This window comes from Callospermophilus lateralis, chromosome 10 (assembly GCF_048772815.1).
Source record: "Callospermophilus lateralis isolate mCalLat2 chromosome 10, mCalLat2.hap1, whole genome shotgun sequence".
Taxonomy (NCBI): domain Eukaryota; kingdom Metazoa; phylum Chordata; class Mammalia; order Rodentia; family Sciuridae; genus Callospermophilus; species Callospermophilus lateralis.
In genome coordinates this window covers 40,482,787-40,499,981 of record NC_135314.1, presented here as the reverse complement: position 1 = coordinate 40,499,981, position 17,195 = coordinate 40,482,787, and the positions used below count along the sequence as shown (strand labels likewise).

Sequence of the window (17,195 nt, the reverse complement as noted above, 5' to 3'; positions counted from 1 at the left end):
TCTTAGTAGTTTTAAAAAATTTTATACAAAGGTATCAGATTTGCAGCTGTTGGGTGCTACAGTATTTGAGGCATGGCTGGATTCTTTAGGAGGTGGGATCTCATTGCTACCTTAATTTTCATTTTCCTGATGATTAGTGATATTGGGTGTCTTCACATTTGAGAAGTTGCTCAGGTTTCTTTTTCTATGAGCTGTTTTTCATAGCACTTTCCTTTTCTTATTGAGTTGTAGAAATTACTTGAATATTTTGTATTTTAAGTATCAGTTTTAATTTTGTGCTTTATCTTTCATTTTATGGCATCTTATAATGTTTTAATTTTAATATAGTAAAAAATTATCAATCTTCCCTTTATTTTTTAATCTCAAGAGTTTTCCCTTACTCCTAAGTTCATAAAGATGTTTCCTACTTTTTTCTAAAAGTTTTTAAGTTTTCTCACACCTGAGTCTTTGATCTACCCCAGATTTTTCTGTGCAGTATGAAGTAGTAAGTTTTTCTTTTATATGGACAATTAACTCTTCCAGTGTTATTTATTTAATGTCTTTATTTCCCCACAGATGTTGAAGGCTGTCTCTGTCACTGATCAAATTTACATATATGTGTCTGTTTCTAGGTTCTCTATTCTACTGCATTGGTCTATTAATTTATCTGTGTTAAAGAATACACTGTAATCCCAGCGGCTGGAGAGGCTGAGGCAGGAGGATTGTGAGTTGAAAGCCAGTCTCATCAATGGCAAGGTGCTAAGCAACATAGTGAGACCCTGTCTCTAAAAAGAATTCAAAATAGATCTGGGGATGTGGCTCAGTGATTGAGTGCCCCTGAGTTCAATCCCGAGTATCCATCCCCATCAAAAACAAAACAAAACAAAACAAAAACAAACAAAAAACCTACACTGGTGTCAGTAACTTCAGCTTTATCTTAGTGTCTTCACACTAGCTAATTAGTTGTTTGAAAAGGGACAAGTCACTTTACCTACTTTTAAAATCTCTTAAGTGGAAAATCATAATACCTACAAATAGGTTTAAGGAAAGTAAAAGCAAGAAAGTTGTTATGTAAAGCCCCAGAAAGAGTAAGGAGACACTCAACAGAGCAGTCTTTATATTATGATGATGCTGAAGGAACAGATAAAATAAAAAGGAAATGATCGGTCCCCCTGAGAGTCCCATTTCTATGTATTTATTTATTTTTAAAAGGTGAGTTTGCATACCACTTCTAAGGCTCTTGCCACTTTTAAAGCTGTGATCTAGGCAGCACATTATGTGATGGACAGTTGGGACAAAAGTGAGAAAGGTAAACTATGCAGAATGTAGTAGGGTCGAATCAGAAGCCAGCAAATGTAAACCGGTAAGTGCCACAAGAGATAATAAGGTCTGTGGCTGGGGGGCCCGGGAAGGCTCTTCTTCAAGCAGAAGCAAGCTACGATGACCTTCACAGTATTTTCTGGCACATGAAGGGCCACGCATGGTTTGACAGCTCTGCCTACGAACATCAGGCTGCCTGCGAATGAAGAGCTACCGGCTACCCTACAGGATACCCATGGGGACACACGACCTCAAAGAAGATTCCAGGCAGGTTCCCAAAGATAAGGGAAGGATGGGGCAGTACCCGGAGCGCGGTGGAAACAGGAGTAGCTCCCACCCTATCCCGGGTGTGTGCGGTGCTTCTGGGAAATGCAGTCCTTTGCTGCATGAGGAGCCAGGGGCTCCTAGAAGGGGGACTACAATTCCCTTCAGTCTTCCGAACGGTTTGTGCAGCGCGCTTGCGCGATGTGGCAGCCGATGCCGCTATAAAGGCTTGTTTTGCTCCGGTGCAGATGCTCCGGAGCGTGGTTGAGTGGCCAGCGCTCCTGTCTGGGAGCTGGGGTGCAGGTAGGTGACGGCTTCAGCCTTACCCCTACCGTGTCCTTTGATTGTCAGGAGGATCACCCCCTTGCCTTTCCTTGTGGTGCTGCGGGCTGTGATCGGGGTTCCAGCAGTTCGCGGGAAGCTGGAGACTTGAGATGCGGGGCCTGGCCTCCTTCTGTTCTCCCGCTCTCCTCTTCTTGTGTTGCGACCTCAGGGGGCTTTCGATGGGGTCTTTGCGTCTGAAAGCAGGCAGGTAGGGTTGGAGTGAGTTATCGGGTGCCGGCTCCATCCCCGGATGCGGCCACCAGGGGGTGCTGCGTTCCCGGGCGGTGGGTGTGGGTAGCAATCGCATCGCCTCGCCTAGCCTCGCCAGGCCCTTGCTGGCGGTGGGAACGCCCTAAGGCAGGGGCTCCTCCAGCGAAGCTGGCCTGAGAAAAGACTCTACCTCAAAGGTTGTGGGCGGGAGGCCTGGGCACTGGTCTCAAGCTGCGGACCCGAGATAGCGCTATCAGCCACCTCCGAAGTCGGCGATTCCCTTCGTTTTTGCAAACCGGTAAATGGAGGTACGTGACACAAGCACGAACAGCAAGCCCGTGGCAGAGCCGGGAATGGAGCCCATATCTCTTGACTGTCATCGGGTGCCCTTTTCACCTCTACCACACCGAGCTGTGCGTTGCTTTGTATTTACCACACAGGGTCATTTGGTTCGGCACAAACGTGGGAAGCTGGAGACAGGCGCAGGAACGATTGGGAAAGTTTCTGAAGGTTTTGAAGGAGGAGATGGATAGCTTATACAGTGGTCTTTAGCGTAAATGAAAGGCTGGAAGCTTGGAGGCACAAGTGGATTGCAGGGGGCGTGGTAAATATGTATCCTTTTAGCTTCAGGGTTTCCTTGTGCCAGCTTCAGGGCCTGGCGCACCGTCTCTGTGGTACTGGAAACTACTCAGGAATGTTGTGATAAGGCACTTGGAAACACCAGTCTGCCTGGTTACTGTTCTTGTAAACCTGCACAGTTGTGTCTGTGTCGCTGTGCGGGGAGAGTGTCTACCCTTTTATCACTGGCAGGAGACTTCTTGATATAAAAGGCAGCTAGCTGAACAACTGGCCTCAACCCAGTTGGTCTAAGCACTTCGTTGAGTCTAAGCACTTCATTGGGGTTCCCCCACATTCATTATTATTGTTCTGCCCTTACCCAGCTCTGCCCTTCTTTTCTTAAAAATCCCCTTCTTTTCTTCTACCCTTTATAGCTGAGACAAGTTAGCTTTTGAAAGATTTTCCAACAACTTCAAGGGGGAACAGGAGGAAAAAAATATATAAATAGTATATATTTTTAAAAAAGTGTGATCTATCCTTAGCTGCTTCAGAGTAGGGTCTTGTTTCCCTCCTAAATCTATTTGGCTTCCTTTTGCTTAGCTGGCCTCCACGTGGAGTGCCCTGTCATATCTCTGAAATACAGAAGATGGTGTCCTCCCTATGTTCAAGGCCAAGAGGCAGTAACTTTGTGCCTACTCAGAGCCTATCTACTCTCATGACTAGCCCTTTTTCCAGGAAATTTGAGAGATGGAGGTGTTAAAGATAATGGAAACAGTTCCTCATACCTTTCATATTTAGAATAACTTGGTTGCTTAGAACAGGATAGTTTAGCATAGGTCCCCCAGGGTAGCTCACTAAGGTCCTTATCTTACACCAGTCACAATAGATACAACAAAACAATTATTATTTCTATCATAACAGAAATCATTTCATCCCTGCCACTATCTACTCAAGAGTTCTGCGGATTCTGCTCTTCCTTTTAAATAAAGTAGTTGAAAGCATTTAGCTATCCTGGATTCTTAGGTTATTGAGCTGCTCTTAATGTGGGATTTGGTATTGTGAATGAGTTGGTTATCTTGGCCCAGCCCTTTTCAAGCTCCCTACCCTATCTTCTTTCCTGGCTATTTAAAAAGTAGCACTAATCCTCTTCAGATAATCTGTTAGGGTAGGGAACCTTTGGAGGGGAAGGTTGGACTTCTGTGATCATGGTAACAAGAAGGGTTCCTCTGATCTGCAGCTACAGCTGGACAGTGGGGACACTGGCAGATGCCAGGTCTGTTTATAGTTTAGCCTTAATGAGGTCTCAATGACGTGATTGCTGTGCTCTTGCTTAGTAAGCTGGTGTTCTTTATGGTGCACTTTGTCATTGGACAAGGTGATTTTTTTTTTTAAGATAAATAACTTAGCAATATCAATTTAAGGTACTTGAATCTGGATTTTGAAAAGCAAGAAATCAAGTTTTCTTTGTGCTGGTAACCTGTCTCTGCTGAGTAGATTTAGTCCTCTTTAGGTAGAGGATTATTAAGTGTTTTTCTCTTTTTTTCTGATACACTTAAAATGAGTTATTATTGTCAGAATTTTGTGCTGCTTGGAGGAGTTGTACTTCTAAGTCACAGGGAGAGCCCTGGATTTGTGCTACATTGTGATTTCTAGTGAGACTGCTGTGCAAGGTGTTTTCTCAGCTTCTATCTGGGAAGTTGCAAACCTTCAGAGTTGGGAGAATGTTTTAGAGAGGCTCTTAAGTGTTTATTTTTTAAAAAGTGACCAGAGTTGATAGAGGAATATTGATTAGAGTTAACCAAGCAAGCAGTGGTTTAGAACGGAGGTTTAGGTGGAAATTAGGTAAGAATGGGGAATTTATTGTTTTTAAATAACAACTTTACTGAGATTTAACTTATTATAAAATTCATCCTTTTAACGTATACAATTTAATGTTGTTGGAGATATATATGACATTTTTAGTACCCCAAGGGGAAACTTATGTTTAAAATTTTATCCTGTTATTTTGTATTTTAGCTGTGTAATTGCATGGAGCTTAAAAACAATATGAGCTAATCTATTAGCTAATTATAAAACTAAGGAGATAGGATTTATCATTGTAGGATAAGTATTTATAAGTTTTTATTTAATAAAGTTTGGTAGAAGAAATGATATCTTTTAAAATTGTTGAGTTTATAATGTTTAGAACAAATAGATTTTTCCTAGAAAGTCTGAAAAAGAAAAAAATTATCTAAATGTCCCATCTATTGCATTTGAATGTAGTTGAAATGGGTGGATATTTCTTTAGTAGTGTGTTTATTGTTTTTAAAAATTTTTTTCCCTTTGGGGTGGGAGAAGTTAATTTTTCTTGATTCTGTTATGCTGATTTTTTTTTGTTTAAAAAATGAAATGATAGTTCTGAAATTTTGAGAAATCATTTTTATAGCTTAATACTTTTTATGGCTTTTTTTTTTTTTTTTTTTTTTTGTACTGGGGATTGAACTCAGGGGCACTCTCCCACTGAGCCACATCCCCAGCCCTATTTTTGTATTTTATTTAGAGACAGGGTCTCACTGAGTTGCAATCCTCTTGCCTCAGCCTCCGAGCAGTTGGGGTTACAGGTGTGTGCCACCGTGCCCGGCTTTTTATAGATTTAATACTTTTGCCCTTTTTTCCAAAGGTATTTTAAAACATGTTTAAACACAATGTAGGAAGTATCTGTTCTTGTTGGATTTTTAATTTCAGAAATTCTGAGTGAAACCAAGAGTCTGTGAACCCTGGCACCTCCACTCAGCAAAGATGAAGGATATTGACATAGGAAAAGAGTACATCATCCCCAGTCCCGGCTATAGAAATGTCAGGGAGAGAAGCAGCACTTCTGGGCCGCACAGAGACCGTGAGGACTCCAAGTTCAAGAGAACTCGACCGGTCAGTGTTTCTTTTCCTAGGTGTTCCTTTTCCTTCTGCTTGTTGTATTAGACCACACCTAATTTTTTTTTTTTTTTTGGTATGGTGCATGATTTAAACATCTATTTTTCTTTATTGGCTTTAGGTCATTGTTAAGAATTTATGTTTATGGTTACTTGGGGCAGGGAGTGTAGCTTGTGTAGAGCAAGCACTTAGCCTGTAGGATGTCCTGGGCTCAATCTCTAAACTAACAACAAAAACAACACCCAAAAGCAAAAGCCAAAAAAAAAAAATAAGAACTTATAATTACTTGTGAAGGAGTCACCGGTTCATAGTAAACACTTAATAAGTGGAAGGAGAGTGTCCTGCAGGCTCTTATCTATTTCTTCCTTAGTGTTCTCTTTCATTTATTCCATTTTTGATGTCTTCTGAAGAACTTTAGCTTAAGGGAAGCTAACTTATAAGGGGGCAGGGGACAGAATGAATTTGAACCATTAATCTTTATTCATTATAATTTGGGGATTTTTTTCTTTTACCTGTGTTTTGTGTTTAAAATATGAATCATTTGGAGAGATTTGCTGAGGGTGATTGGAATAATTCTATATATTTGAAGGATAATCTGTAAGTCTTTCAGGTGAATTCATGAATGTAAAGAAGTCTTTAGTAATTATCTCTTTCCTCCAATAGAAATAATGAAAATATATTTTAAACTGGAGGATATATGTGTGTGTGTGTGTGTGTGTGTGTGTGTGTGTGTGTGTATTGTCTGACAAAAAGCATTATACCTTTTCTTGAATTGCTAAAGAAACTAATAGGTCAGAGTAGGGGTGACTAGGTTTAGGCAGTTGATGTTTATGTTCATGTATTTGTTATGTGAAAACCTAAGAAAGATTTGGACTTTGCAGTTGATGGTGGGTGTTGCATTAGCCTGACATTACTGTTCCTCTTTGGTGCATGAAAGCCTTTGCTTTCTTAATCAACATTGTCTCACTCATAGGTCTCTATCTCAGATACTTAATTATTATAGAATAGGCTTATCTTTGGAAAAACAATTGCAATGTAATCAGTGTCAAATACTTCTTTGGTGCCTATTTTGTAACTTCTCTGGGTCCTTTGTCTAGACCTTATGTTAATTAAACATTTATTGAATATATTCTGACAACATCAGTGTGGCACATGAAATCACAAAGAAAACCTTGGAGTAGGGCTTTGGAGGGTGATTAGGTGGGAATGTTTTTAGGTAATAGAGTAAAGACCCAGAGGCACAGAAAAAAGTACATGGCATGTTGAAACCTTAGATAAACTGCATCATCGTGCCTTAGTTGTTTATATATAAAATGGTGTCAACAGTGATATTTAGGGCTGGGGTTGTGGCTCAGTGAAGGAGCACTTGCCTAGCACATGTGAGGCACTGAGTTTGATCCTCAGCACCACATATAAATAAAATAAAGGTATTGTGTTCACCTAAAACTAAAAAAAAAAAAAAAAAAAAAAAAAAAAGTAAAAGAATACAGTAATATTTAACTAATGGGATCATTGAGAATTAAGTGAAATAATATACACAAAATACTTAGGATTATGCCTGGTATTTCCAGTGATCAATAAATGTGAGCTCTTAGATCTAGTTGTCTAGAATGTAGGATGTGTAAAGGGGGTATAGGTCAAGAAAAACTGAGCATGCTGTGCTAAGGAATCTTTTACTGTGGACATTGCAGAACTATTGGAAATTAATGAGTTTTTTTTTTAACTCTTATTTTGAGATAAGTGTAAATTCACATGCAGTTGTAAAAAAAAAAATACAGAGTGATCTTCTATATTCTTTATCCTGTTTCCCCCCACCAAAGTAACATCTTGCATAATTTTAATATAGTATCTCAACAGGATAGTGATTGGCCTTGATCCAATCATTTGACTCCATTAAGTATAGTTTTACATGTAGTAGTTGGTTATGTATGCACATGCATTCTATGCAGTTTTTACCACAGTCAAAATACCAAAGTTCCATCACAAGCATCTCTCATGCTGCCTTTTATAACTACCTCACCCTACCCACTGGAAACCACTACTCTTTTTTTTTTTTTTCTAAAAGCTTTAAAAAGTTAGTTTTAACCAACTATTTAATGTTCAAGAGAATTTCTAAAGATGCAAATAAAATTGTAATACAGTAAAAACTAACACTTTTGGATCAGTAAGCTAAAAATATTCTCTGGTTCTAAAAAGTCTCCTAAAGTAGTTTAAAGATTTTTTTCTTATTGAAATGGACATGATCAAATATTTATTTGAAATAAATATAAATTGTTTTAAATAAAATATAGAAACATAATAAAAGTTATTTCACTGAAAGAGGGTTTAGTGCCACTTGAACCCTTGTAAATATGCATCACTAACTAACATTAGGATCAACCAGACTGAAATTAGAATTTAGCAATACTCTCACATTTTATTCAATTAGAATTTAGCAATACTCTCACATTTCCCTAATAACACAAACCCCAATATTTTAAAAACCCTATTAATATTAGTAGTATGAATGCTAGTAAAATGATCACCAACTTACAATGGTTTGACTTAATAATTTTCAGCTTACAACAGTATGAAAGCAGTACACATTCAGTAGAAACTGTACTGCAGATTTTGAATTTTGGTCTTTCTCAGACTAACAGTATATGGTCTGATAATCTCTTATGCTGGGCAGTGGCAGCAAGCTATGGTTTACTACCAGTCTCATAGTAACAAGGGAAAAACTAAGACTATAATGTACTGTGTTGCTAAGCTAGGATGTGCATACAGTAGGTTAGGTGTATTCAATGCATTTCTTATTTAAAATATTTTCAACTCACAATGTGTTTATCAGGATATTTATCAGCAAGTCAAAGAGCATCTATTCAGGAAGTATTAGTTTAATAGGTGTTTCACAGTGTGATTTAGATTAATTAAAAAGGGAATTATAAATTATTATAGACTTCATTTTAAAATAATGTTATACTTATTGCAATATTGTCTGTGCACACAATAAATATGATCAGGAGAATACAAAAAGCATAGGGGCTAGGCCCTTATTAAAGTCATACTCCTCTCTGGACCCTGGCAAATATCATGTGGGAAACCATGATATTTGTTGAGCAATAGCCAGGCTAGTGCATCTCTAAGGTTTCAGGAATCCATATGAATTTTATTTTCATTACTCTTGCCCATTTTCTAAACTTTTAAATTTGAGTACTATTTTCTTGAAACCACTACTTTTTTCTTTGGGAAACCACTACTCTTTTCTTCATTTCCATGATTTTGTCATTTTAAGAATGCTATATATTGGGCTGGGATTGTGGCTCAGCGGTAGAGCTCTCATCTAGCATGTGCAAGGTCCTGGGTTTGATCCTCAGCACCACATAAAATAAATAAATAAATAAAATAAAGGTATTATGTCCAACTACTTCTAAAAATAAATGTTTTTAAAAAAATAATGCTGTATAAATGGAATCATATAGTGTAACTTTTGTTTTGATGGGTACTGAGGATTGAACTCAGGTGCACTCAACCACTGAGCCACATCACATCCCCAGCCCTTTTTTGTATTCTATTTAGAGACAGGGTCTCACTGAGTTGCTTGGTGCCTGGCTTGGAACTCTAGATCCTCCTGCCTCAGCCTCCTGAGCCGCTGGGGTCACAGGCAAGCACCACTGCGGCCAGTTTAGTGTAACCTTTTGAGATTGCTTTTTTCACTCAGCCTAATTCCAGTGATGACTATCTCTTGTAGTGGGCCTTAGTAGTTCTTTTGTTTTTAATGCTGGATAGTATTCTGTGTTATAGAAAAACCAATTTGTTTAACCAATTATCACTGAAGGACATTTGAGTTGTTTCTGGTTTGTAACAATTATAAATAAAGGTACTTTAAACAATTGTGAGCTAGATTTTGTGTGAACATAAGCTTACATTTCTTAGATGACTGTCTAGGACTCTAAGTTACTGGGTCATATGGGTAAGTGCATATTTATTTTTATAACAAACTGCAATACTATTTCCCAGAGTGGCTGTATCATTTCACATTCACACCAGTAGTGATCCAGTTTTTCCGCATTCTTGCCAGTATTTGGAGTTACCATTATTTTGTTGTAGACATTCCGATTGGTATTTCTGATATCTCATTGTGGTTTTAATTTGCATTTCTCTAATGACTTCAGATTCTGAAATAAGAACAGATTTTTAAGACTAGATTTTATCTTAGATTAGTCTTGAAACAGTGCGAAAAACCTTATATTGGAGAGAGAGAGAGACAAAATACAGGAGACATCAGGAGGCTGCTGTGTCAGTTCCTGTGAGAACGTCCAGGGAGCTGTTTCAAAGTGTAAAAGTGAGGCTGGAGGAGGTGGAAGAGATGAGGGGTATTTCTGGAAGGGGAAGGAGGCTTGGAAATTGTCTGGGATTGGTGGTAAGCATTTAAAACTGTTAGTAAACATAGGGCAAGAGAAGGAGAAGATTTGGTAGAAAAGAATGAGTGGTTTTGTTTGTTTCTTGGTCTAAGATCCAAGTGAGTGATTTTGAACATGTTGAATTTGAAGTGCATCCTGGTAAAATTATCAGTAGGTAGAGCATGGACCAGAAGTAAAGTAAAGAAGAATTTTGGACTCATTAGTGTGCCCATGTGGATGAAGCCATGGATGTGGGTAAGCTTGCCCAGGGTGGCTTGTAGAGCAAGGAAAGGTGGAACCTGTGCAGCTAGTGTGTGGACCTGTGAAATTCCTGGGGACAGGAGCCTGTCCAGTTTGTTGAGGTTGAATTAACATTAGGATATGCAAGGGCAGCAACAGATTCCCACCACAGGTGGAAGAAGTGCAAATAGAGTCAGCCATTGTGATAGCTGGCTTTCCCCTGTGACGAAACCTGATGTTGAGCAATAGCAAGACTTGTGCATCTATAAGGTTTCAGGAGTCCATATGAATTTTATTTTTATTACTTTTGCCTATTTTCTAAACTTTTAAATTTTCTTGATTTTTATCATATCATTTACCCTCTGAACAGTTTTTACTTAAAATATTTCTTTTAGTCTACTTTCTCTTTTTTTCTTAGCCTTGACCTAAGCAATAAAATCAAACAAACAAACAAAAAAATAGGTTTATTCATCCTATTTTTGTATATACATTAAATGAGCTACTAAGTGTTTTCAGAAGTTCATATATCATCTAGAATCCTCTCAAATACCACCATCTTAAAACACAATTTCTCAGATACATTTATCTTGAGCTTGGCTCATATGTTAATTAATTTACTCACAGAAGGAACCAGCAAGATGATAAAAACTTTCTAGCCTGAATTGTATAAAAGTAGATCATTCAAGTTGTTAGGAAGCAGAACACCTGCATAAGAATGTTGAGTTTTTTAAAAAAGTAAACAGCTAATTGGGCAGAGGTTGCAATTTCATGTCACATCATCATAACAATCATTTCTATAGTAGTTGTTAGAGAGGTGATCTGGGACAGGACTTCCCAGATGCTAGGTATGCCTGCTGTCAATCAGAAATAAAAAAAAAAAAAAAAAAACAGTACCTTTCAGTAACAAAAGATAAGGACACATCTCATTTTCTGAATTGGAAAACAAGGTTTCTTTCACCATTTCGCCTTTGATAAGTCCATTAATTGGAAGCAAGAAACTGTATCAAACAGATGTCAGAAGCAAAGGACCAAAGAAAAAGTTCTGATTTTAAATAGGTCAGTGCTGTAAACAAATATTCTGTGTACACAGTGTGGTCATTTCTTAAGTATTGTGACCAAATCTTTCTTTTGGAATATTCTGGGAAATTTTTCTGATCAGTCATGTCTTTAAATATTTGTAGTTTCCTACATCTGCTTAGAGATAATTAGGGCAAATTTGGATGCATTTGCACACCTACCCTTTCTTTAGGACTATAAAGTTAATTTCTGTGGCACAACCAATCTTTTGCTTGGCTGACACCCTTTAACCCCGATTGTTAATAGTGGGGCCTTCTGTTGCTGTTAGTTCTTTGAACTAAGAACTAGCTTTGACCAGCATTCTTTCAACTTACTTAAAGATTTATATCTAGACCACTACTGAACACTGTTATGGTACCTGAGGTCTCATTTTTCAGGTATTAGTTCCCTTCCTTATAATTACATTCATATCTGCACATGTAGATCATATGACTCCATAAGCCTATATATATATATATATATAATTTTTTTTTTTTTTTTTTTTTTTTTTTTTTTTTGCGGGGGCTGGGGGCTCTTCCTAGAGGTACCAGGGATTGGACTCGGGGCCTTGCACATGCTAGGCAAATTTTGTACCCATGACCTACACCTCCAGCCCTTTAAAAAAAATATTATTTTTCTTTGAGACAGGGTCTTGCTAAGTTGTCCAGGCTATCCTGGAACTTGTGATTCTTCTGCTCCAGCTTCCTGAGTAGCTGGGATTATTGGCATATTTCATGGCCCTGATTTTTTTTCCCCTTTTTAAGGTGCAGTGTTGATCATTTTATAATTCAGCAAACATTTGTGCACTCTTCAGGATGTAGGCACAGTGCTTGTCCTTTAGTAGATGCTTAAACTCATAAACATGTACTTGGATTACTATAATTTGGGTGCTATGGAAAATGACAAAAAAGAGAAATGCTTCTCTCTTAGGGAAGATTTCAGGAGGAGCAGCATTTGACTGGAGACTTGATGAATAGGTAGCATTTGGAGATATGAAGAAAAAGCCAGGCAGAAGAAAGTGTTATGGATAGGGACCACTAGGCCCCTTTGGCATTAAGCATAAAGTATGTGGATCACAAATAGGGATAAGTCAGTGGGCTTCAGATTGTGATGTTCTTGAATAATAAGTAAAGGAGTTTGGGAATTTGTTGCTTTAATATTTAGAAAAAAATAATATTTAAGCCAAAGCAAGACAAAGCTAGAGACATTTTGATAAGCTTTGATTGTGGTGGTCCTTTTTCCTAGTGCTCTCAGGCCAAAGCTAAAGATGACGTGTTTTTTTACTGGCATGTCTAATCTAAAGATGGAGGAAGGATGAAAAATGAGTAGGAGTCAATGAAAGTTCATGTGCCATTATTACCACATTATTTTTTCTCTTTACCCAGAAGTACTGTTGGTGGAATTTTCCTCCAAGTTAGAATATTCTGCATCTAGGAAAAGTAACAAAGCACAAGTGTTCAGAAAATCCAGGAATCTTCACTGAGCAATTTTAAAATTCTGTGTGGGGCTGATTCTTTAACCTTGCTTGGAATTTTTATGATTAGTTATTTGAAATATTTTGGTGAATTGAAATTTTATCTTAGGATAAAGGATTAAGGATGTGGGTCTAATCTTACCAAAAATAATTCTTTATTAGGAAAGAAATGGGGGCTCATAATGGAAAATGTGCAATGTGTGTAAGATTAGAACAGAAAAAATATATCACCCTAACTCTTCTACTCACAGACACTGTTGTTTTTTCATAAAATAGTTTTGCCCAGTAACATTACACTTTTAGAGAATTTGACCCTGAAAGCTTTTCTTTACAGATTAAGGGTATATGAGGTTTTTAAAAATGCCTTCGTATTGTCAGAGTCAAGAATATTACCTGTGTTTGTACTTGCTCATAGGAAGGAGAGCAAGATGAAGGAGATAGGTTTTGTTTTTTTTTCCCCCAGTTCTGCATTATTTTTCTCTGGACTGGTGCTCAGTGACTTAGCAGATTTTCTGGATAGTGTTAAGATGAATAAGAACACTCCCCCGTCCCTGCTCCCCCCTCCCTTTGCTTTTCCTCCCTATAGGCATCCATAGAGCTTTGTAAGGCTCAGTAGTCTATGGGTGCTGCTGGGTGCGATATGGTATCTGGCCTATGGCCAGCTGTTGATCTCCAGTAGCAGCCCAGAGCTCTCTGGAGGAGATGACAACAGCGCTGCTATTGGTGCAGAGCCCAGGTGACTGTGCCGCTGGGGACAACAGGATAGCTCCCCCTCGAAGGGGCTCCTGAGACTGGCCTGCTGCCTCCATCCTGAGCTCACACTGTCAACTGCAGCAAGACTGCTGCTGCCTTCCCAGGGAACACTGCTACAGGGAAATAAATACAGCCTACTGGCCAGAGTTGAAAGAGCTTTCTGTCAAAAGGGAAGAAAAGTGTTGAAACTGACTTCCTGTTTTCAAAGCAGTTTTAAGTGCCCAAGTCTTTATTTTGTTAACTTGGAAGTTATAAATGGCCAATGAAAACTTTCAAGGAAACCTTGTTTCTATTTTTAGGTAACCTCTGCTAATGCTTTCTTTAGTGTCTTGGCATTTTCTCCACTCTCTTAATCAAAAATAAAAATATCAATGTCAAGAACAAGAAACAGGGTCTCCAAAAGTTTTTGCGATGGTTGAACCAGTCAACTTTCAAACTTACTAACATGAAGTTTATTTGATACGTTGACACTCATTAATGAGCAGAATTACCCTCCTTTTAGAGAGTTAACTATCTGTTAAATGTGTTTTAATTATTTAAGATTATTTTCTGAATTAGCTGTTCAAAGAATCAACTTAATTTTGTTAATCGATATCAGATGAAAACTTACATTTAACAAAGCCTGTTCATAGAGACAGAAAGGAAGATTGATTTATAAATGTGTGTACTTTAAAAGAGAGATGGGATCATAAAGGCTATCCTGATCAGCTCCCATTTTATCTCACTGGTTTGTGAGTAAGGCCCAGGAGAGGTTTGCTGGGCAGATTGGGCTAGACTGTGTGCTCCTCTCAGTGGTATTATTTCTGCAAAAAAACAGAGCTCTCCGTTTCTCTTCTTAATTTCTGAGGCCTGCTCTCCTGGCCCAGTGTGTTGGCATGCTGAAAGGCGCATGGAACAGCCAGCCAATGCCGAAGTACTGACAACTGTACCTAACTTTGGACTTCAGGATATGTTTGTTTTTGAAAGCAAATATTGACAAAAAGGATTCATTTGTTGATCTATGTCATAGAAATAGACATATTCAGGTTTTTAGAGACAAACTGCACAGAATGGATTTCAATGAATGACTATAGTTGGTTGCCTTTTTAAGAATCTCATGAACTTTGTAAACTTTTTTTATTTTTAGTTGGCATTGAACGTTTACGCAGTTTTCTTGAATGTGGTATCTCATGGTAGAAAAAACAACTCAGTTGTCCATGAGAGTCAGGAACTTTTGTGATCTTCCCATTGTGTTCTATAGTTCTAGCCTGCTCTACAGTATCATGGTCACATATGGAACCCCTGGTGCCTGTATTAAGCTTTGACATTTAACACGCTGTATTAGGCATTGAAAGAAGTTTTATTTGCAAATTCTATTCAAGTTTTTTTTTTCCTTTAGGCTAAACCCTGAAAATCTGGTTGAAGGGATTTTGTCAAGTGCAACAGACCAGCATTCTTAAGTTCTGCTATCTAAAGCAATGGTTTTTAGGTCAGGCTGCATATTAAAATCCTTTAAAGAATTTTTTTTTTTTTTTTTTAAATACTGATACACCCTATCCCAGACCTGTTAAATGAGTCTCTGGGATACAACATAGGTACTGGTATGATTTTAAAGTTCCTCAGTGATCCTAATGTGTAGCCAGTGCTGGGAACCTCCACTCTAGATCTCCTGGAATAAAGGCTGTTTGTTTTATCCCCTCAACCAATGGTCTTCAAGTGTTTCCCCACCCCATGATTCATTTTCATTTTAATCCTTTGAAACGTTATCATGGTATTAACAAGGTTAATCTCCAACCCCAATGTAATAGGAACTTTGAATAAAGTTGCTTAGAATTAAGCTTATGAAACAACAGAAAGCCCTCAAATTCCTATTGATTATGGGGTAATGCAAGATTCTGATCTGCAGAAAAATACCTGTTTACCATGGTGGTGGTTTTAAGTTATATCCATTGGCTTCGTATATTTACCCTGTGAATTGTATTACTAGCTGGTCTTTGGAATGAGAGTTAACACAGCATAGCTATAAATGACTGAGATGTTGCCCAAGTTAATTCATTTTTCCCAGCTGGCTCAGCTGCCAGTGGTAGTGCTGAGATTAGCAGGTCCCCTGACTTTGAATAGTATGGTCTTCTTATTATATTCTGTATCTTCCTACCATGAAGGCTAGTTCTAGAGTTTTGCTGATCCTTTTGTCTGAAGTGGCTGCTCTTTGGAAGTTTCCTTTTTTAAAAAAAATTATTTTTTAGTTATAGTTGGACACAATATCTTTATTTTAATTATTTTTCTTTATTGGTGCTGAGGATCTAACCCAGGGCCTCTCGCGTGCTAGGCAAGTGCTCTACCGCTGAGCCACACACAACCCCAGTCCCTCTTTGGAAGTTCTTAAGGGAAAAGCTTGAGATGATCAGGATCATGTTAACAACCCACTAGGAAGGAAGGGTGTGAGATTTAGGAGAAGAAGTATCCTAGGGTGGGAAAGCCTGAAGTTAGCTAGCCTTGGGAGGATATCAACTTTTTAATTTCTTTTTAAATTTAAAAGAAAATTTTAAGTTCTCATTGTTTAAAAAAGAGTTTTATTACCTTTCATTTTTTAAGGCCCTCAGAGGCCATCATTTTTTTATAAATATCTTTATTTCTTTATTTTTATATGGTGCTGAGAATCAAACCCAGTGCCTCACTCATGCTAGGTGAGAGCGCTACCACTTGAGCCACATCCCCAGCCCTAAGTTCTCATTTTTAATTTAATTGAGCACTGTATTTGGTGGTACGACAGTTCCTCTTAACCAAGTTTGTGTTTCTGAATGTTATAAAGGCAACCATGGGCTGGGACATCTGCAGAAAGGCTTTTCTGGGGCTGGCAGGCTGTGTAAAAGGAGTTCGCTCATTGTGTTTTTAAGATCTTGTGAATTATTACGGAGAGGAGAGGAGGACTGTGCTACAGGAGCTGAGGCCTGTGGATTCTGATCATACCCCAGGAAAACTTTTATTTGAGGTGTGTGAAGACAGAAGTGCCGGGCCCCTAATCCCCTCAGGAGCTGAAAATCGCCTCCATGTTGCCCCTGGAAGCTGCCATGTCTGCATTCAGGAACATCTTGGATGAGTCTTCAGCCTTAGGGCATAGGAAGGCTTCCATGCTGTTGTGCTGCTGTCAGGAAGGGACTGGATTGTCTAGCCTGGGGAATGATTGCTGGCCCCTGGTATCTTGTCCCAGGGGCCTAAGTGCAGGGAAAGCCACATGGTTGCCCTGTCAGCAAACATTCTGCTCTGGCACCCTAAAATAAGATGGACATAAACGGTGACCATGTGGCATTACAGATACAAAGATGACATTAGTGTCCTCAGAGGAGAGGAAGTCTCTTGTGTAAGCAACTCTATTTGCTTGTGGATTGAATATTCCTTGTTCCTTCTCAGATGGGCATATATGTGCGCATGTGATTCCCTGACCTTGGAGTCTTGGCACAGTCTGAACTTCATTGTCTCTTTTTAGCTCTGCAGTGTCTCCACTGCTTCCCTATCATCATCAACTTGGTAGGGAAAAAATGCTCAGTGTCTCACAGGCACATAGTGACAGGGAAGATACAGATGGCACTAGTATTTCATTCTGTGTTCTCAACTCCTGGATCAAGCAGCATGTTTCCCCTGGAATGAATCACCTGCTGTGAAGCCTCTCTATGTGGTTGGGCCATCTGGTCACAAGAGCCCCACTGTTGTGCTCCTTATAAGCTGTAAAGAAAGCAGGTGCCCTC

General features: G+C 38.7%; 1 protein-coding gene and 1 non-coding gene across 10 annotated transcripts in view; one reads left to right on the top strand and one right to left on the bottom strand.

Moving 5' to 3' along the window:
- Nucleotides 1–1,780: 1,780 nt before the first annotated feature.
- Abcc5 (ATP binding cassette subfamily C member 5) overlaps nt 1,781–17,195 on the top strand; it is a 78,245-nt gene continuing 62,830 nt past the window's right edge. For 5 of the 9 annotated variants that reach the window (XM_076867177.2, XM_076867184.2, XM_076867186.2 and 2 more), the window contains exons 1-2: nt 1,781–1,866; nt 5,380–5,562. In XM_076867177.2, the coding sequence (XP_076723292.2) occupies nt 5,434–5,562 (129 nt within the window). In that variant the 5' untranslated portion in view covers nt 1,781–1,866; nt 5,380–5,433. The other 4 variants (XM_076867182.2, XM_076867180.2, XM_076867181.2 and 1 more) reach the window with 4 other exon arrangements.
- Nucleotides 15,737–15,809, bottom strand: Trnaa-agc (transfer RNA alanine (anticodon AGC)). Its single transcript has one exon. It is a non-coding gene; the product is annotated as a tRNA-Ala (tRNA).